The sequence below is a fragment of the Scophthalmus maximus genome, chromosome 11 (assembly GCF_022379125.1).
Source record: "Scophthalmus maximus strain ysfricsl-2021 chromosome 11, ASM2237912v1, whole genome shotgun sequence".
NCBI lineage: Eukaryota > Metazoa > Chordata > Actinopteri > Pleuronectiformes > Scophthalmidae > Scophthalmus > Scophthalmus maximus.
In genome coordinates, this window is record NC_061525.1 from 4,899,066 (window position 1) to 4,921,022 (window position 21,957).

Genomic DNA, 21,957 nt, shown 5'->3' on the forward strand with positions numbered 1-21,957 from the left:
TGAGATGACTGTGACAATTTTGATATTATCTTGCTGGTCTTCAACAATGCTCTCATATGCTGTGGCATTAAAACCATGATTTATTAGTTTTAAGGGGCCCAAAGTGTGGCAAGAATCGTCCCCGTGTTCCTAATCAAGTGCTAAGTGAGTGTATTTGAGCTTAGATGCTATTTTCTCTGTCTTGTTTGTGTCTTTCAATCAAAAACTTTTACGTCCTGTTCATCATCACTTTTGGACCAAAGCAACCAAGTATTATTGGATCATTAGCGATGTGCTGTCAGACAGTGCATATTTCAGCAATTACACGGTCTTAACGTTATCTTGAACTTCACAAAATACAATCAAACCGTCTTCCTCCTGCTCCTGTGTCCAACCTATGGAAAACTACCCCACATATTACAATTAGACACCATCTAACTCACTCAACAGTAAAGTTCACTACGTTTATTTTTCAGACTGCAGACAATCTGTCAAAAAAATTAACAGTCAAAATTACATCTGAAACATGAACCAATTACCAAACAACAAAACGTAATTTGCAGAAAACTAACTCCAGAAAGTTTTTCCCCCATATCACAACAAAACAACAAGCATTCGTTTAATTCCAACACTTTACATTAATAAAGTGCACAGACATGGTATCCCAAATAACATAAAGCCATCATACGAAAAAACAAACAAAATAACTGAAGTGTATGTTTGTATAATAAAGGTGAGATCTCATCTCAAAAGTTTCAGTTTCATTAGAGTATGTTAAAACGATGCTGCAAGATGGCTGAAGAAAACATTGACAGTCATGAGTGAGATGTTTTTATCCCTGAGATTCCCAGGCAAGTATTCAAGTCCCGGTTGAGACATAAAAACATATAAAAATTTAAATTAAATTACTTTAGTTAATAGCTATGACTCACCTTTTCGTCCTAGATCACTTATGTCTTTGATAAACATCCATTAATGTAAACCATTTCTGTTGAAAAAGAGACGAATGAAGGCTTCCTGCATTCATTTACACTGTTGACTGCAGCTTGACATGTAAAACAACATCATATGCACATGAGAAAACTTTCCAATCCACATTAAGGAAATGCATCCAGCTCTAAAGGGGAACGCCAAACAATTTAGGAATTAATGTCATTTTTATGATAAGGATAGTCCAAATTAGTGAGTCCAAAAACAGAGAGCACTATTAAAATACCAGTGCTCTGACATCCATGATCAGGGCTTCGTGTTTCAGCTCCCTTCTCATGTCATTTTCCAGATGATATAACAAATATAACAATATAACAAATGAATTCCCTACTGTGTGGAATTTTCCTTTACAACCATAACTTTGCTTTGAAATGGAATTGACTATTTTAAAAAAAAAAGTACATTCCCCACAAAGGCAGCGCAAATAAATAACTCCTCTCTTCTTACTGCAACTATCACAGTCTCACCCTCAACTTGAATTGAAGCGGAAATTGTCACATGGTGTCAGTTGTATATAAAACTTTTGTAAATTAAGGGCTGGACAATAAAAGTCGGTTAAAAAAGTCACAATTGACTTTCCGTCAGTTGTTTTCTCAAATGTACTGTTTGCAAATGTGGGACTCTCTTCCGACTACACCCACCACCACATCTTTGTGTTTTGGCAGCAAACTCTTGCACAGCAGCAACATCTACTGCACACTAAACATACTTCTTTTTTTACGACATGTGAAGCATTTTGACATATGAGAAGTACATAACAAACTCACTCTCTATCACAATTAAACACATGGGTTGTGCGCCAAAAGCAAATCATTTAAAAAACGTCAGATATAAACATGTAAATATTAATCACATCCTGACAACACATCAATAGTGTTTTAATTCAGAAATCAATGTGTACTAGACTTATATGGTTTGAAAACATTACATGATTCGGTAACACTTTACTTTAAGTTCCCCTATTAAGCATTCATAAGCAGGATATGGACATTTGATGAATGGGTTATTATCCAAACAAAGTATTTGTTAGCAGGTATAAGTGTTAATTTATGTATATCTGAACAACTATTAGTCCTCAATGACATCAATAAGTGAGGCTGGAGAATGAGCAAATAATGATAATATTATCTGTTATAATAATATAAAACATATTGTGTATAAACAAGATGAGTATATTCATAAAACTCCCCCAAAAAGGGAAAAAGTGTCTAGGTACAACTACAGTATAGTGTTTTATTAATCAGTTGTCAAATGTATATATATATATATACTGTGTATGAAAGGTTAAAAAGGGGAACTTGAAAAACTGTACCAATATGAGCTTTAATAACCTAATATCACCCAGTGCTCACTTCCTCCTTTTTATTCTGCTTCTCAAACGATGACCTCATTCAAAGGAAGTGAGACTAAAAACATCCTTGTGTGCCAGATCCATGTTGATGAATGACTGGAAGATGAGGTGCACTTGTTGATGATAGCCATGACTGTGCTGTGTTGTCCCATCTCATTTTTTTAATCCCTCCATAAGGACAGGAAGGTCATGAGTTGTACATGCACCACAGGACAGTGGTTAAGTTACTTGCCACCAAGAAACTCTGTTGTCCAGGTCTCGTTGACGAGTCAGCAGCCGATCACATTGCTCGCTGCCGGAGATTGCCTCCCTCTATGTTTTTAGTGCCGGTTACATCGCTGTTTCCTGGCAGCAATGGAGTAAGCTCTGAAAATTAAAAAAACAAAATGACAACAAATTATTATTTGTGTTGTACAGGCTTAATAAATAAACAAAATAAAGTGTATTAATTTATTTATCCGCATAGCATTAGCCTTAACGCTGAGGAAATATAAAACAGTTACATAAATTCCAGGCTCTGTCCAATGTTGATGAAATCTACCTACCAGCAAATCTTAAGCTCAGTCACACACACACACACACACACACACACACACACACACACACACACACACACACACACACACACACACACACACACACACACACACACACACACACACACACACACACACACACACACACACACACACACACACACACACACACACACACACACACACACACACACACCTTGGTGGTTTAATTGGTAAAAAATATTTTTTCACCTAACCCAACACAAAACAGAGAATAGTTGTTTATAAATAACATAAGAGTAATATTGATCTCTTTATCTAACTCTTGAGGCCTAATATTTAAGTTTAACCATAACGTTTATCATAAATAACTATAAATAAACAGAAAAAGCAAATACAACCAAATATATAGAACTTGAATGAAGAAGATAAACGTAAAATTTAAACATAAGTGGAAAAAAAAATTCTGCATTGTTAATTCTGTAAAAATAAAAAATTCATATCGGTAAACATAAGCGCTGATACCAATATGTCTGTGAAAGGCTCGTATCGGTCGGTCTCTAATTATATGATGTGGAGTCAAACACTCTTTGTTCATATTCTGAGAAACAGCCTTCATTCTAAGGAAACAGGTTTTGTTGGGTAAAGGTAATTGTCAACACTGTCTTGTTGTTGGTCTACACCTTTTACTCCACCTCAAACTCTGTTTCCTGTCATCTCTCATCTTCCTTCCACATGCCATTAAAATAAAAAGTTGGAAGAACACTGAGGCACAAGGGTGGTGCATGTCTCTTTCCAAAGTCCGACTCAGACTAAGTTTTAGAAAGCGGCACTCTTAAAAAGTAATTAACTACAGATGGTTAATTTATGATAATTTTTGCTTAACAGAATGTGTATAAAATTTTATTTAATATGATTTAGTGTTGCCCTGCTGCTCTCTGCTCACCTTTCATCTCAGTTTCTATCTTCAGACGGTTGCAGTTGTTCACAGCCGTCCCAGCGCTGGTTGCCGTGGAGCTGCTCGCAGAGTCGGCTGCATTAAGTTTTACTGGATCCTGTTTCCCTGCAGCACCAGTGGGTTTAATTGCATCAACACTGTCCATCTTCACCAGACAGAGAGTCTGCAGCAGACCCATGGCATCAAAGTTTTCTCCAGAACATTCATCTCGTCTCCTCAGCAGCTCCAACACCTACAGTCAGAAAACATGCAACAACTAAATTAGATTTTTTTTTTAAATCTTCTGGTTTATATGATTCTCACGCTCAGAGGTTTGGTGTTTGTTTTTTGTTTTTTATCAAAACTGACTGACATAAGCAGGATCCAGAAAAAAATCTCGCCATTGTTAATAATAAAAAAAAAGGACAAAAGCAATTTAGTTATTGGTGAGAAGTTGAATGAGGGTGTCACATTGCATTGTAGGATAGTCGGCAGGAGGCAGCGTACACGCTCATTAATTCAGACACTCAAATAAAATGGGTAACAATAAATACAGGGCACAATATAGTAAACTGGGGCTGATATCAAACACAGGAAATGGACACTAGCACAAAAACAAACTAACACACCTTGATGTATTTGTAGGACTTCAGTTCGCTGATGTTTTCCTCCAGGAAGAGCAGGTACAGAGAGAGGTCGTCCCACTGACCTCCGGGGGCGGGCAGGACGCTCACTGTGGGGAGTGACTGATAGGTTTCCAGGAATCGGGCATAACCATGGCAGAGGAGGGGCCGGAGACCGGCATAGATCACCACGGGAATCAGTGAGATGAACACGACCAAGTTGACGAGGCTGGTAAACAAAAGGAAAACAAAGTGAAGCTTGATATGGAGAGAGGGGGCAAGTCCTGCAGATACTCCGTACTGATGACATCCAGTAGATCACTTAAACAGCCTCAAAATATGAGCTTCACAGACGCAGCTTTCATTCCACAACCTTATGTTTCGGAGTACGTTATACATTCTGCAGGTGTACCTGAGCAAAGAGAAGACTCCCACGGCGACAAGCTTACACTGCACCTTTTCAGGGATGCCGGGGTCCGAGGCGAGCAGGCCCACGCGGAGCATGCATCCAAACTCGTCCGTGACGGAGGCCAGGCGGAGGTAGTAAGCCAGGTACACGCAGGCACACACCAGGGTGACGAAGGTCAGGCCGCGACACGACAGGTAGTAGAACAGCATCCCACGCGAGCAGCGCTTCGTCATCAGGAACTTCTCCACCAGCGGGTAATTAAAACAGCCATCGGTAGGATCGCTGACCAGACGGATGAGAGAACACAGGGATAAGATAAGTCAAGATCAAAGCCAATAGACAATCCAAACAAACGCGGTTGGATCTCATTGTATTAACCAGGTGTCTTTAAAAACAGTTCACTGGTGTGTAGAAGGTCAAATACCACCCTGGCATCATGTCACAAGGTTTAAATAATCAATGAAGTCATGCATGTTGGTCTGAGGTCTTTAATAAGCTGTGTTGGGTCCAGAGTTGATTAATAAATACGTTCTGGTAATAAGTTGGTTTTGGGAAACGGCCTTCGAAACAACCGCAAGGGACTCCACACTTGTCATGGGGGATTTCACACACTACCATAACGCAAACAAGTTTTCTAATCTGAACCCAAACTCAACCTGACAATAGCCAATTTTTTCTCCCAACACTTGACACTGACAAAGCTCAAAGTTAACATCCATGGAAGGAAAAGGCTCTGAAGAGTCATCACGCTTTGACACATGACGGAAAAAGTGAAGTGACATTAAAAAAAAATGTAAATCCTACGATTTAGTCAAAAGTCAACCACGACGTGGATCTGAGATATTGTGCATTGCAGATGAATGGATATACATTTAATTGTAAGAGACCGAAAGACCCCCAAAAAAATCATCCACAGAAAATGACAAATCTAAAGGAGAATTAAAACAACCTGTCTGCTGAGAGCAGTCCTGAGGAGGCCATGCGCTTGGCCAGAGTGACAGCGCGGTTGTAGCAGCGGTCCAACTCCTCCATGATGAAGCCGAGGTCAGACTGCAGGAGTGGAGCGGCGGAAAATCTCCAGAACAAAGCCGGTGTGTACATCAGCACTGCCACCAACAACAGGATGTAGGGGAAGAACTGAGGAGGACAGGGGGAAACCAACATGTCGATCAAATTGTTCAGATATTGGCAATAACATTAGAACTCATGAGGTGGTTGATAAAGTATAAGAGATGCAAATCAAACAGTCCAAGTCTCCAGCAAAGCACAGTTCCTGTTATTTAGCTGGCTGATACATGATGCTGTTTGTTTTCCTCTAACACCTTTTTACAGAGTAGATATAAAAATATATATATAAATTATACAAATAGGCTTGAAGACTTGAGTCCAGCCAGGTGCACTCTGAACCTGCAATACACCTGACCGCTTCAGTTAGTTTATCTGTGTTAGTTAGAAGGCTTTCTTTGGCTCACTGCTCCACATATTCTGTTAACAGTTGCTGCAAGAGTGCAGCAGCAGTTTAGATAGAACAATGTAGGCCTAGTTTGTGCGTCTTTCAAAGAAAAGACATGTTTGCTTCAATGCATATTACAAATAGTATCAAATACAAAACAGAAACTGTCTGATTTTGTTGTGCAAATGGGCTGTAGCCTCACAGTAAGAAGGTTCTCCTTTCAAATCCCCAGTTTGAAGATGTGATTGTCAGAGAGAATGGTATGTTGGTGACATGTCCAGAGTGAACCCTGCATCTCGCCCAACGTCAGCTGGGATCGGCCCCGGCCCCCTCCCGCGACCCCCAAAAGATAAAGTATAAAGGATAATGGATAGATGTGATAGAAATTAATACATACAAAATCTAAGAATTTAGCCTTCAACATCTAACAAGAACGTCCTCAACCACACCCTAAAATCAACAAACAAAAACTGCCTGTGCATAATTGAAACGTTACCGTGAACTTTCACCTAAATTCACCACAAATAACCACTGACGGGCTGTGGACAAACCTGGACAGGAGACTCTAGACTTTTTACCAAGTAAAATTTGTGGATTCTGGACATGGGAAATTGTTAGGAACATTTCTGTCAGACCACATATTTCACAACGCAGCCCGGCATACTGAAGGATCGATAAAGGAGTCTTAAACCTGTCTCATTGTTCTGCTGGAAGGTGTGTTACATAGCATTCTCACATGTTTAAATCATCAAACCGATGTCTAACAACGACACATTTAAATAGATATAACAACTCTAATGTGTGTGTGTGTGTGTGTACCTTGTGAAGCCACAGAGGTAGAGTGTGTGTATGTACAGCTGCCCAGCAGTACGAGTCGACATAAGCAGCCTGCCTCCAGGAGAAGTTAGTGGGAGCGAAACAACTGATCTGAGTACCTGAAAGAAAAAGACACACAACAACAACACAGCACAGACACACAAAAACATGAGTGAAACTGATAGGAACCAGAGTGAAAAGTTGCAATAAAATACAGCTGCTTTTCAGTGTATTTTCATTTTTATTTTATTTTACGGCCATCTGCAGACTTCTCTGAAGTGCATCAGGCCGCTCTTTAATTGTTCAGTGATGAACCCATGATGATTGCTGTGGTAAGACCTGTGACTGCTGGGTGCTTGTGGATTTGACTGTCAACATGTTCACGGGTGATGCAGCTGGCCTGATCTGGAACAACGTATGTTGCAGCTCTCTCTAATTCTCCATTCAGGATCTGAGGCTTAATCTAGAGTGTGTGCAGCTTTCCGGCTAACCTGACGTTATGATTTACGTCAGATTTTTCACAACGAGTCCGGCTTTTCTCAGCCTAGTTCCCCCACTCACCGACAGACACTTCTTGTGCAAAGGCCAGAGAGATGAGGAGGAGGGGCAAGCCCACTGCCACACAGGTCACCATCTTGTCCACGGCCAGCTCAGTGCGGACGCTGCGGTATCGAGCCTGGTTCGGATCCTTCAGTAGAAAATCGCTGAACACGTACTCTGTAGCCACATGAGCAATGGCCATCTCGCCGCTCTGCTGTCACCTGCTGCACATAAATATAAACACCTTTGGACACACAAAAAATGAAGATTAATTCTCTGTTTAGAATATCTCCACATGTTTAGAATATCTCCACAATGTCAGATGCTAGAGTCTTGTTGCCATTTTTTCATTTTCACTAAATCTGCAAAATCTCTCACTCGTCATAGAGGATGCTAACGTACAAAAGACGATCACTGACCAGTCTGGTAACTGATAACTTCCCAGACTTGCTTGCTTTAGTCTCAAAAGAAACTCTCACGCAGTTCATCCTGAATGAATAAGGCCTCACTTTGACATCAACATTCACAAACTTCACGAAAATGATCATCTTAATAACCTCAAAGTAAACGTTACATTTATCTATAACTACACTGTGATCTTGACGTTATGCTGTAAATTCCATAATGGGTATTGTCTTAACATTAGTGGTTTCTTTTGTTTTAATCATTCCAGGTTAGCATGAAATTATTATTTTTTTATTTTTCTGACTGACATGGTTTCCACAGATTTGGGTGTCAGTGGACTGCCCTTCCAGAAGCAGAGTTCCTATTACACATGAACACATGAACCTTGGCTGCAAATTAAGGTACACTACATCATGTCTTATCCATAAAGCATCAATAAAACAATAATTAATCACTTAATTGCCTTTATATCCACGGAAAGGTGAGGGGAAAAAGTTTTGCCTCTGCCAAGTCCCTTCATGGTGTAGAGAAACACTGGAGCAGGTTTCATGCTTTTGTGCATATTTATAAAAACAACTTATGAGCCAACAGAGCCTGAATCCTGCCCCAGTTTAGCTCAGCTGTGTCATCTGCATAGTCATAAGCGGGTTCAAATCATTGTGAACCATTCATTATTATTATTATTATTATTATTATTATTTTCCCTGTGAGGCTGATGTGTTGATCGCCAGCTGTGTAGGATCATTTGCCCGCCATTTTAGTCACTAACTTTTTTCCCCCATAACTTTATTGTGCACCAATTGAAACAGGCTTATACATCCTTTTCACTTATAAAACATACAGGCACAAAGAAACACACAAATAGAAGTGCCACTGATTATATTAAAGGCCGTATGCACCACAGAGTCAAAAGAAACAACTAAAAAATGAAATACATAACTGCGGCTGCTTTGTCTGCGGGAGTTGAAATGAGGTTAGAATAAAGCCACAGGGCAGGACACATCTCGTGACTGACTCCTGTTGTGTAGCCGGAGCAGGTTTGCTAGTGTGTGAGTGTGGGAGCATTTGCTTGCTCCTATTTTTCATGTATTTCCCCAGCAATACAATCTTTTGATGTGGACGCCAGCTCAACGTCGATTGTTATTGAGCTGTAAGTGAGGCGAGCAGCGGTTCAAACCCACTTCACCACCTCTCGCCTTGGGCTCTAATGGTTGGAGTTAACACAAACCGTGAGTTAGCTCGATATAATAAGACCGTAAATCGGGTTACTGAACTTGAATCTACCTGCCGCTCCGCTCCCGGTTAGTGTTATTCGTCCATGTTAAAGCGGCATGGCTGCGCCGCGGTCGAGCTGCGACTCTTCCCCGGAGCAGGAGACACAAGTTGAGTCGGTCCAGACATTCAACAGATGAAACCATGAAACTTAACACTACTTTCGAATCGAGCCTCCTTCCTGTGAGACAAGCGAACTCCTTCCGCCCGTCTCGAAAAGCGGATGCCTTCAGGTGCAAGTCAACGGCTCAGATTTCCCGGCTCTTAATGAGGCCTTCACGGACAGCTCGTGCGTTTGTAACTCCTGAAGCCGAGTTACATCTCATTATTCACAAGTTGTCTCATATTCATTTCTCAGCACGCTGAAATACTGGAAATAACTGTTTTGGAAAAACGAACAGAGGAACAATCGGTTTTGTGAGATGCTTTATTAATTAATCAATATGTAATTAACACTGCCAACAATATGTGTGAGGTCACAAAACTACCCTACGACAACACTGGTATAGCTTAGTGGGTTACACCGCTGACTTTGGTGCAGAATGTCGGGGTTCGACCCTAGATCATCCCGGTGTGGCCCCTTAGGCAAGGCCCTTAATGTGACCTGTCCTGATGATTGTAAGTTACTTTCGCTAAAAGCATCGGCAAAATATATGTAGTGTAACAATGCATTATGGAACAATACATCCTCCCATGCACCTTGTGACGCTCTGTCAACGTCTTAGGCCTCCCTCTTTCCTCTTACATGCGTCAAGGCAGCAGTTGCTAGGGATGGAGGGGAGCCAAGGATCCATGGGGGGCAGCAGGGGGTGAGGTGGGTTTTTTTTTTCCTGTATTATTTCCCTTTGTTAGTTTTCTGGATTGCTTAGTTAGGTTATTTTGAGATGTACCATGATTGTAAGCATATGTGCATGATGTAGATTGACACTGTAAATATGTGCAAGTTAGACCAGCAGCAAACAGCAGCAGGCTGATCAAACCTGTTGAAGAACAGAGTCCTGCACTACAAAGCAGGATTTGCAGTTATCGAGGTTACTTCAGGTTAAACCTTGGGTTCTTACCGGGCTATATCACCACGGTGACTCATGCTGAACGACTATCCCACTTTTTTAACATTAATTACAAGTCCTATTTATAGCTTTATCAACAATCCATTAGAACCTCCTCCTCCATCTCTACTGTTCCCAAACCGACTGTATTCGAACACAACATTTCACATACATATAGAAATGATTATGAAAAAAAAAACCATATCAAATCCAGACAACAACATGTGTCTAAGAAGAGTAAATTGTGCAATTTCACGTAGAAATTCTTATGATTTTCAGTCTAAGAGGAAACATCAAGATTATAGACTACAGACTATTTTTTTTCTTTGAGTGAGCAAACAAAGATTACTGAAATATGTTGCAAGGGCAAGTCCAGTGATGACACACAAGCCCAGAGTGGAGCAGCTCTTGTGCCTCGTGAGCTCTTGAGCCCCACTGTGGTTGTGTCCGGTGTGTGTTTGTGTTTCTCTGTGTGAATACACACTTCCGGTTTGACGTGTTTAACAAGGTGTGTCACAACATGCATACCAACTGATTCTACTTATCCTGGTTTCATTTTGCAATAGTGTGTCAGCGCAAACGCAGGTGAGTGTGTGTGTGTGTGTGGGTTGGGCGGGGGGCAGTGAGTAAATCGGGAGGGATTCAAATTTTTCAACCTTTCTTCCCTCAAGTGTGTGTATGCGTATGCGTGTGCATGTGCATGCGTGTGATCACATAACACTTAGTGCATGTTTGCTCAGTAATCTCTGGCTGAACCTGTCTGATAGGTGTGGGCTGGCTGGCACTGACTCGTGGAGGTATGAGGAGAAATCCAGCACAGTCCTGAGAGAGGAGAGGAACTCCAGCACTTCTGTGACCAGCACTCTCAGATTTCTACGTGGGAAACTCACACCAACAACTGTAAAAAGGTCAACGGGACAGTGAAGGGGGAAACCTGTGGAACGAGAGGAGGCCGCCGTGGACGGTGAAAGACAAGAGCTTCAGGATGTGAGACAACCTGGAGGAGATTCTTCGACTGCGGTTTGACCAATGGGTCTGGGATTCCAATGTGGCATTTCAGGCTCTGGGATGTACAAGACGTTGCTGTGTTTCTCAGCATCACATTATATATCTGTGACCTAGGTAAGCATATCCAACATACCTTTACAATTTGGTCTTGTTCCAGAGAGCTGACGTATTTGGCTATTGTGTTTGAGAGTGTGGCTGTACGGTGATCCTATAATTGTTCAGGGGTCAAATTTAGAACCTAAAGGAAGTGAAAATTTAAAAAAAAAAAAAAACTGCTTTTCAAGGCTAAAAATAAAAACAAAGCCATATGCTGTGGCTGTGTACATGATCATGTAACTGCCACGCCGTCCCGGAGCACACTTAAACTCCCAGTACACCCGAGAAACATTTGAGTCCTCAAGAAACTAAACAGGAATTGGTAAAGAGCAGTGAATCTAAATGGAAGCAGCGCAGCATAACAACACCAAAACCAGCTTCTGTGATTAAATCGATGAATAAAAAGGACATGCACTTTCTCCCACACATTCTTGCCTCTTAGTCAGCACTGGTATTCTCAGGTGGAATTCTTTTCTTTTGTTTCATTAAGCAAACACACCACCGGCAGCTCGTCAGTTGTCAGAGAGGCAAACAGGACAGGACATTTCTTTCTGTACTTGCCAGAGGCACTGACAGACAGTGTCATGGTAAAATGGTCTCTTTTTATAAAGCTGTATTGTGTCATACTGTACACTGAAATGTTTCTGTTGTAATTTCTGTTGTATATACATGGATGATGGTTAAACATTAACTGAAAGTGTGAAAGGGCAAGGTAATATAGTAAAACTATATATTGTCTTCTTGATAAAACTGCATCCATATCTGTTTACATATACCTGTACAGGGTCTGCCTCCATATCTTTGTCCGCGTGTATCTGTTGTATTTGAAACGCCTGTCACAGTAGATCTAAGAAACTGTATCTTCACATCTCCTCCTCCCTTTTCCAGCGAGAGCCATCTCCATACATTCTCCCCTGAGGAGCCTCACCAGGTCGGTGCAGGAGGACGTGTTTTTCTCAGTGGATGTCACCTGCAGCGGGATCCCCACCATACAATGGAACTTTATGTCGGGAGCGGTGAGCCGCACCATAGGGACTTGGCAGCCTGGGGTGTACACGAACATAACGCTGGACTACAGCAGCAGGGTGCAGCCCTACCACAATGGCTCCATGGGCCTGTCGGACCTGCGGCTGCAGGACGACGGATACTACGTGGTCACCGTCTCAGAGACAGCGGGAAGCAGCAAGGACGCTGGGTTTGTCCTGAAAGTGAACGGTGAGTTTGAATCCGGGTTTTCTGTGTAACCATATTTTCTTGAACATTACCAGCCTATAGAGTCATAGGTTTTAACACTGTCACCTCGCAGACAGATAGGTTGCTGGTTCAGGGTTGGGGCCTGTGTGGGTTTCCCACTGTCCAAAGTCATGCAGGTTAAGCTTACTGATGAGTCCAATATAAATGAATGTGAATGGTTGTCTGCCCTCTGTGTCAGCCCTGTGACCTGTCTAGGATGAGTGAATACGTTTTCCATGGCTAATGGATGATGGAGGCTTTCGCACGCTTATACCATGAACCATGCAAAACAGCAAAACAGTTCCTCTTGATCAAGCTGGTGACTTGGAAATAATTAGCAATTGCATTGATCGTCCCCATTCGAGCATGTATCAACAGCCTCAGTCTCAAGCTCTTACTTAGGGAGTCTGACCACGAGTGTGCCTTGCTCAAGAGTATTCTGGTAACATCGTATAAAAAAATTGCAGCTGGTGTCTGTTAAGTAGGCGTATGATCAGAAGGCCGCTGGTTTGATCCTCTGGACTTACCACCACCCAACCCCAACCTGCCCTAGCAGGTCAGGCTGTGGCTTTTCAGCGCAGCCTCCAGATGCCAGTGTGCGTTGAATGTGTGAATGTGGCCGCATGAGGCTGTTAGTAAAACCAAAGGAAGAAAAAGAACAAGACCCCACCAGTATCTGTGAAGGCAGTGGATGTCTGGAATGACGTTTTTAACACTGTCTGTGCTCTGTAGATCTCAAAGCAGCGACTTTATCAGTAAACGGCATGAGCACTTATCCGTCTGTCTTTGATCATCATTACAGATGGAAATATCTATTTTTACATGAGATTTGATCTTTGACTTAAGTATGTTATTCCTTCCCTGCAACGTACTGATTGTATACCTCATCTCTGCTCACAAGCTGTATTGTTCAGATTTTGTGTGTTTTGCGTGGGAAGCACCTTGTGAAGTAAATTGCCCCTGTCCCCCCTCCAGAGGTGCTGTACGAGGACCTTCAGTACCTGTCCGTCTCCGCCTTAGCACTGGCCTGTCTGGCTGCTCTTCTCATGCTCCTCATGTGGCTGCTGGACAAGGCCTACAGGAGGATAGTGGCATGGAGACGCAGGAGACAGATGCCAGGTAAAAACAAGCACCAAGGATCATACTATAAACGTCCCTTACTTAATGGGAGATGTTACAGTAGCTACACAGTGGAGGAATCATATGTTCAGTCAATAATTCACTTCTCATTATGTGAAATGTATGTATGTGGCTCGATGGGCGTTGGAGTTATGTGTTGTATCTGAGTATGGGGCGTGTTTGAGTGCAAAGGTCTGCGAAAGTCTCACCTGTGTGTCGTATTCACTGAAGTGTCCGTATTGACAAAGTTGAATTCCTCCTTCCCGCAGAAAACAATGCGACCGAGCTGCAGCCTCTTTGATGAGGAACGTCTTGCTGAGCTTTGTACCAGGCACGAAGACACGCACTGGAACTACCGTTTTTGGAATTTGTACATAAAATACTCAAAGTAATCACACTGCTGATGACGCCGAATGTAAATATTTCAGAAAACATAATACATTCTGTATTTATTGTTGCAAATGATTTGTGTGATTTTTCTTTTACTTGCTGTTATCCACACATGAATCAGTCTTTGTAAAAAACATTGGCCCATACAACAGATTGTCTGTATCGGTGACTACTATTACATTGATAGCAATATTGTGACTATTGACTTCACTCTGAAAAAGACATTATTTCGCTTATGTTTACATGAGCTGCTAATAGAATATTTCCATTCACGTAACAGAGCAGTCAGATTATGATGTCAGACAGTTTGTAACTGGCGTACATGTCAAAGTTGCAAAACACCGCAAAATCTCAATGTAGGATATTATAATGTGATTAAGACACATACATTTCTATACACTGCTACTAAAATTGGCATGTTCCACATCTTTATTCCATTATTCTATACTCCCAGTATGACCTCATTCAGGTTAAGGTACTCAGGAACTGCTGTTAACATGGTCTTATTCAGACTATTGTCCGAAACCAGTCACTATGTAAATATTGCCGTCTATGTAAATATAGTGAGTGATTATTTATCAGGTCTTCAGAATGACTTTTTCAAAAGTGTGTAACATACTAACGATAATCTCAACTTGTTGGCTGATAGAACTTAAACGTCACACATGGTTGATTCTTCAAACTGAAGAATCAGATGAGGAGAAGAAAATGCAGGAGTGAGACAAGTGATAAGAATGAAGAGGATAAAGCAGAATGTAGAAAAATACTTCTAAGTGCTGACCCTCAGAAAACATGGAACTCATAGCTTTATTGTTATGATGATATGACAAATCAACACAAATACATACTGATAGATATTTTTTTCATTCTCTGCATTATGAAAAAGCAGAGCAGGCAGCAGACTACTGGAGGAGGAATCTACTGTGTTTAAGGAAAGCGAAAGTCACATTATTAAAAAAGGTGCCCGTATCATGGCTGCAAAACCTAGGAGTTTTCACCCATTTCACATTTCGTGACATGTGTTGCAGCTGATTCTATGCAGGAGTTGTTGGTTGAGTCTTTGTCTAAGGACAGGGAGTCAGCGCGGCCATGAGGAGCTCCATCTTGTAGACAAAGTTGCGTCCCTCCATCTTGCTCCAGTGGACTTCTTTGTTGGGCCCTCTGAGGTGGCTCCACTTGCCGTCCTGGATGACGTCGCTCTTCGGCAGCTCTTTGGTCTGGCTGCGGGGGAACTGGACCAAAACCTTGCACCCACTCTCTGGACCGTTACGCACTGATCCAGACACAAAGACGCACACACTCAACTCTATTAGTGACTAAAATCTGCTCATGTTAACATTCATTAACTTAAATGAATTATGGTAGTTATCCTGTTTTCTGAATGATTCCTCAGCTTGTATCAACCTGACTCCTTGATCTTGAGTGATTATCCCATTTCAAAATTTTCACAACCACCAGAGACTGGGCATGTTCAAATCTACATGTTACCACAAAAAAATATCAATAGCCCAATAATTATTTACTTATCAAGCTACTTGCACTGGATATCTGGCATTTAGTGATACAGCTTCACAAATTGCTGATTTTAACAAGTGTAACAATGGTTTTTCTTGACAAGATTTTCTTAGAAAGAAGGAGAACTTCCTACTTGACCCTTCACAATATGTAAGATAATCACTTGCTTATTAATTTACAATTACATTAATGTAGCAACACAACAGTGTAAGTGTCCATTGAGCATTTCCCCCTCCCAACCAACCTGAGATAGCGTTCTCTCCATTGGGGGAGGCAACAGTGACAGCGGAGGCGTTTCCGATGCTCTCCACCGGGCCCAGGCCGACGTGGTTACTGAAGCTGAGGACGTGCCAGCCCATCACTTTGGCCAGCTGCTGAACCGCATGCACTTGATGCTGGGACATCTGTAATTATACAACATGACCACAAACACGCGTGACTACAGCGTCTCTAAAACGGAGCGCCGCCCTTTCTTCCCCAAGACTGCCGATGGAAATTAGCTAGTAGCTAAGTCTCGTACAAAGCGTTCCTATTTTTGAGATTGATGCATTCTGTACATGATCCCAGATATATAAACATTTCAATGAAAGAAAACAGGAAAAAGAAGCAGTTCATAATCAAATCCTTTGTAAGACTTGTGAACTGTTTTGAGTTCAGTACACTGCAGGTCTGCAGACAGACCACGCTCCGACGACTGTGTGGGAGGCGACGGCTGTGATACCTGTGAGAGGAGGAAGTCCTGCAGCTCCTGCTCCTGGTGCGACAGTGTGACGACACGTCCATCTCTGTGCACCACCCTGATCTGCTCCACGCCGATGTTCAGCTGCAGCTGGATGGACCTTAACACACAAAACACGTCAAACCTTATATGAGATCATGTGGAATGAGATCAGATCCAGGCAGCAAAAAGAATAAGATGTTTTTTTTTGTCCTGTGCTTTGCAGCCATGTAAGACTCACATGTCATTTTCTAATCAAGTAAATTCAAGTAAAACTGAAAATGAAATTACATGGATGGCCTCCAATGACATTTTGTAGCTTGTCATTCACATACTTAGAAATGTTATCAATTATTCAGATATGCACAGTAGCTCATTAATATGTGAGCAGATTCTCTCTTTTATCTCCTATATTGCGCCTCCCTTTCTCCATCTCCTCCACTTACTTGCAGATCTGCTCGTAGCCCTGAGAGGTGATGAGCACCTTGACACTGGACTCGTACACGTCGTTGATGTTGGACCAGTGGGCCTGGATCTGGGGGTCTTCGATCCGACTTGCCAGGCTGTCGATGGTCCGCGCCGTCCTGGTGGCCACAGATGCAAACGTCAACACTTCTGAAACACTAAGTAAAATCAGTCTACACTGACTTAACTAAATACTTAAAGTGGTGAAAATGATTTTTCAGGGATCCAATGAAATCTAAGACTTTTAAAGATGTTTTTAAAGGGTGGGAATTTTTTCTGGAACGATACACTAAATCCCTATGTATCAGATCAGCCAGTTTTTTTCACATACACACAAACATTTTGTAACTAAAATGAGTGCCTATGTCAGGCTAGAAACATATGACAGGCTTTAATTTAATACTTTTTAAAAATTTTAAACGCATTTTAACACTTTTGAAGATAAAAATGTTGTTTAAAAACGTTTTTTCCTGAGATCAATCTATGATGAACACTTGATACACTCATTTAATAGACCTCCATTATTTTTATTTATTATCTTGACAAGGAGATTATGTTTGTTTGTTTGTCTAACTACGGAATGTATTTCCACAGCACTTGGTGGAGGAATAGGACATGGGCCAACAATGAACCCATTCAATGTTGGCGCAGATTCAGGCGAGACAGGGTTTCTTTTCCATGTTTTTCTTTGGTTGACATTTAAACCGGTTTCCCAGGAATTAAACATGGATTCTGATTATAAAAAATCTGGCATATTTAGATCTATGAGTGTGTGCAATTTGGTGCAGCTTTATTGAATTGACGTTGGCCCCTTGGCAGAGGTAAATAGCTGCATAGTTGAATGTTTATTAGCTGCTAACACTACTCAGCCAAAAATATTGTAATACAATACTGTGGACAAATTATGGAAATAAAATCATAGATAGTAAAAATGAAGTCACCTGCTCCGTAGGAAGATGTGTTTGGCCTGCTTGATGATCTTTTCCAGCAGCCCCTCGTTCTGCTGCAAGCTGGAGATTTCAGCTTTGTCGTAGGCCATTGGCCCCGCCAGGCGAATGCGTTTGTGGCCAAAAGGCGCGCTGGCGGGATGCGGCATCACCACAGAACTCAACTGCTGCTTGTGGAACTGGAACAGACAAGGTTGTTCAATGCACAGAGCACCGATAGATCTGTCTCCTGGCTGATCAGCAGCAACTGACGGATTAATGTTGATGACGCGACACATCTGCAATGCGCTAGTCGAGCTTCAGAGGAGCTGCCGCGTGACCTCACACATCGCCCCACCTCACCTCTCTCATCATTTGATGCAGATTGTGTTCCAGTACATAGAGGTGGTCGTCTGGTTTGGGTTTCTCTGGGGACGCCCGGTGGTTCTTCTTCTCTCCCGTAGAGTGGCACAGTGAGATGGACAGCTGCAGACCTTTAGAGCAGGATCACAGGAACAAACAAGGCCTGAGTACAGTGTGATTGTTTTAAGCCTCCATGCAGAAAAGAAAAAGTGTCCAGTGATGATTGATGATTTACGTTGATTCATCAGTTAACAGTCAAATGCAAAGATGAGGCAAAATATACAACACTAATGCACAGGCACCTGTAGTGATCAGACCCGCTCTGCTGGCAGTGATTTTACTTAAACTACAGTATAACAGTATAATAAGCCACAAGTTTACACATTGTGTCACGATTTCACTCAACAAAACAAAGACCCTGTCTGTGGTGAAGTTGTTCTTCTTTGATGGTGTCAGTTCTGACCTGGGAAGGGCTGTGAGATGATCTGATTTTTCACAACAATGTGAGGGATCTGGGACTTGATCTGGACAGCTTCCCTGGACAGCTGCGCGAAGATCTCCTTACAGAGCAAGACATTCTGAGCCGCTTCTAGCTTCCCATGCCACAGCTGGGTTCCTGGTCAGGGAGGAGAAAAGAGATATCAGTCGAAGGGAAGGGGAAAAGATGATTAAGATGTAGAACATGGAAGAACGGAGGATAGGGAAATTTCAGAGATGTAAGAGCTTTACTAATTCTAAGAGTCAAGCACCTACTAAACCAGTTTTTTCAAGTTTAACGCAATGTCGTGTCTTTGTGTACCAAAAGCGTACCAGCTTTGGTTTTTGGCGGTCTCCTGAAGAGGTTGACGGTTCCCAGATCGCCGATGTCTGGAGCCTGTTTCTGGATGGACACCTGAAGACATGAACAGAACTGGATCATTCAAACGAGATGTGTTGGAAATCTTCAAAAACATACAGGTGATGGCAGGTGGCAGCAGTATGGAAATTGTATGGAAAAGAGTTTGTCAAATTATTTGTAGATAACAACACTGTTTTAATGGAGAGACGCGTTGATCAATCTTTTGTTTCTTTCTCACCTTAATATAAGCAGATCCCTCCAAATCACTTGGGATCTGGACATCAAGAGGGCAGTAGTCCTCTGGGAGTTTTTTGTCCAGATCAATATCTGTGTTCTTGATCACTTCAAACGTGCCATGGTGAGGAAAAAGGGAACCTGCATGGGCACAAAAATAGTTATAAACAAATTAACTTAGGGTTAAACTTTGAACAAGGCAATGAGCCTTTGACAGAGTTGACGGAGTATCCATTTGAGGCCTCATCACCTGCGCTCCGGTAGCTGAGGTCTCCCAGGATCTTGTCTCCCACTTTGCGTAGTTTCCACTGTGAGCGGAGTCGCAGCAGCTCAGAGTTGAAGTCCCTCTGCCTCCTGTTCTCCTGGTTCTCTGCAACGGACTTGGTGAGCTTCTCCGCTCCCTTCAGGAGGAGCTGCGCCGCCGTGGCCAAGGATTTCTTTTTACTGATCAGCTGGAACACCTGGGGGGCCTGCACGAGGGCAGAATGAAAGAATTCTGTTATGAATGGACAGCGGGTGGAAGAAGGCAGTGTGTGGCTAACTGCTTAGGTTAACAACTATAGACATGAACCATACCTCATTACCGTCTTTGAACATTTCATCAGTGCTACACTCCCACTTGTGTATTTATATTTATTCAGTGTGGATGTTGACACTCATATTCTTTAGTAGTTTACCTTGCCAGCTGACGGATCCTGGGACACTGGGTCTAAGGCCATGTACTTCTTTTCCTTCACCACGCTCAGCACGTCGTAGAGTACACACATCTCTGTCAGGGCACTGCGCAGGTTGTTACGCACCGAGTCCCAGGGCCAAAGAGATGGCTGAAACTTCACTGTGCCTGATTCAAGAAACAAATTATCAGATTTCTAACATATATGACTCTTTTATATCATGTAAGTACATTTTGATTTGAATCCATCCATCATCTATATCCGCTTGTCGTGTGTAGGCCAGTAGAAGGCAATGTCAGTAACACACTTGAACAATAGTCTCTTTAACTCCATGTTTTTATATGCTTTTTATTTATTAGTTCTTCACAACGTGAAAAATCTTTCAACTTTCTGGTTGTCACCATTTAAAGAATTAATCAGATCAACGACTTAGTCTACCACCACGACGAAGACCATGCAGCTGAAAAACTTCAGGGTATCAACAGTTTTTTTGTATTTTTAAAGGAGAGAACCAGAACATTGCAATTTGGTTAAAGCTCACTGTAGCTGAACTGCCACCACTCTGATGCAATTCAAGTTTTAAAATATCATCTCCTACTTGTATGTTATTTAAATTCACCAAATTCCCTGATATTACCCGGTGTTAACCTTCTAATGAACCTTTTAGATTTTTTTTTTTATTTACTCCATCTGAAAAGACACATCTCAAAATTTCAATAGATCCAGAAATGTATTGACGAGTGGGGCACATGACAAGGACACCTGCTCTGTAATAATAGTATAAATCTGAACTTAGCCGAGCAGCAGCCTGAGCGCACTAGTGAAACAGTGATCGATCAATAATGGCCGGTGTCAAGCTGATCAACAAAATTGAGCTCTGCCTCTAAATTCTTCCTGCTTCCCCTTGACCTCAAGTTACCTTCTTCTTCTTCTGGCTCCTGCTTGCCCCACTCACGGTCGCGGTCCCTGGGTTCACTCTCGACACCATCCTCCTCCGAGTCGGTCCCCTGGCTGAAGTCAATTCTTTGTGCCAACTTTGACAAGTTCTGGGACATGGACAGAGGGGGGAGGTATGTCTCTGTCCCGTCCAGGGCCACTTCCTGCACCTGCTTCTCACAGGTCGACTCAATGCTGACCCTCACTGCTGGACCCCCCGACATGATGGCGTTGCTGTTGGAGACACAGCGGGGCACACATCAGTTCAGATAAGTAGATCTCTGCATTAACTGAACTGAAGGATTTGTCTTTCCACAACACAGATTCAAAAGGATAAAGCACAAAGCACAAATCATGAAATCACGTTCAGTCATCTACGTTGCATGGTTTCTGCAGGGATCACCACGTTTAACTTTCTATAAAATGCCATTTAATTCCTGCGTCTGAATCATATCAGCCAAAGTATGAAAGATATCAATGAAATCCAGCAATGAGTTGGACAACATGGGTGGATAAAGATATAACATCCACAAATGAAGATATAACATCCACATATGAAGATATAACATCCACATATAACATCAGATGTCTGGAATAAGTCGACGGCGGGGTAAAGAAAAAACAGTCAAGAGCTTTACAGCTTTGCGTTATCTCTTTACTTTAACACTAAGGTGATTTATTTCATTTTAAATGAAACTGTCTAAGTTACCGCATGATTTCCTTTGTATCAATAGCAACAGCACCAGCTGCATTTGATTGTGTATGGCTGCGTCTAGCTAGTCAGCTCAGCTGGCGTTAGCTCCTTGCTAAGATTACAGGATACATTTAAAAAAAGACCCTCGGATCAAGGATGGAATATTAAAATGACGATCACGTCATCTTCTGTTCGTGCAGATCTTACCTACTCTACCGACGCGAGTGCCGAGTAGGACCGGTTCTTCTGTGGAGTTGTTCTATATTTTCCAGTAACGCCGAACACGGCTCATTCTTCGCTCGCTTTACTGGACCAAGGCGCACTCTACTGCCCCCTATGCCCCCGGCGGTGCTTTTGTTACTTTTCTTTACTCTTCACCATTGTACTGCTTTATTTATTACAAAAAAAA

The 21,957-nt window shown here is 42.1% G+C and overlaps 3 protein-coding genes across 4 annotated transcripts; 1 reads left to right on the forward strand and 2 right to left on the reverse strand.

Annotated features, from left to right (window-relative positions):
* Positions 1-429: 429 nt before the first annotated feature.
* Positions 430-9,502, reverse strand: LOC118299568 (pannexin-1). Of its 2 annotated transcripts, none has more exons than XM_035623392.2 (8): positions 9,293-9,502; positions 7,635-7,857; positions 7,077-7,192; positions 5,754-5,941; positions 4,808-5,086; positions 4,402-4,624; positions 3,782-4,025; positions 430-2,686 (listed from the first exon to the last, which is right to left on the reverse strand). In XM_035623392.2, exons 2-8 carry the CDS (start codon positions 7,813-7,815, stop codon positions 2,601-2,603), a joined length of 1,317 nt encoding a protein of 438 aa, XP_035479285.1. In that variant the 5' UTR covers positions 7,816-7,857; positions 9,293-9,502; the 3' UTR covers positions 430-2,600. The 2 variants fall into 2 exon arrangements, with proteins under 2 accessions (XP_035479285.1, XP_035479284.1); XM_035623391.2 differs by having other exon boundaries at positions 9,303-9,501.
* A 1,265-nt stretch (positions 9,503-10,767) lies between these two features.
* On the forward strand, positions 10,768-14,257 carry LOC118296017 (V-set and transmembrane domain-containing protein 5). Its single transcript, XM_035621772.2, has 5 exons — positions 10,768-10,924; positions 11,107-11,461; positions 12,332-12,658; positions 13,652-13,795; positions 14,065-14,257. The coding sequence occupies exons 2-5, from the start codon at positions 11,386-11,388 to the stop codon at positions 14,094-14,096; spliced, it is 579 nt and encodes a 192-aa protein (XP_035477665.1). The 5' UTR covers positions 10,768-10,924; positions 11,107-11,385; the 3' UTR covers positions 14,097-14,257.
* A 716-nt stretch (positions 14,258-14,973) lies between these two features.
* On the reverse strand, positions 14,974-21,905 carry med17 (mediator complex subunit 17). Its single transcript, XM_035621761.2, has 13 exons — positions 21,756-21,905; positions 20,838-21,088; positions 19,922-20,085; positions 19,495-19,714; positions 19,249-19,385; positions 18,983-19,064; positions 18,636-18,788; positions 18,173-18,303; positions 17,825-18,009; positions 16,865-17,002; positions 16,422-16,539; positions 15,945-16,104; positions 14,974-15,458 (listed from the first exon to the last, which is right to left on the reverse strand). The coding sequence occupies exons 2-13, from the start codon at positions 21,076-21,078 to the stop codon at positions 15,250-15,252; spliced, it is 1,938 nt and encodes a 645-aa protein (XP_035477654.1). The 5' UTR covers positions 21,079-21,088; positions 21,756-21,905; the 3' UTR covers positions 14,974-15,249.
* Between the last annotated feature and the right edge of the window lie 52 nt (positions 21,906-21,957).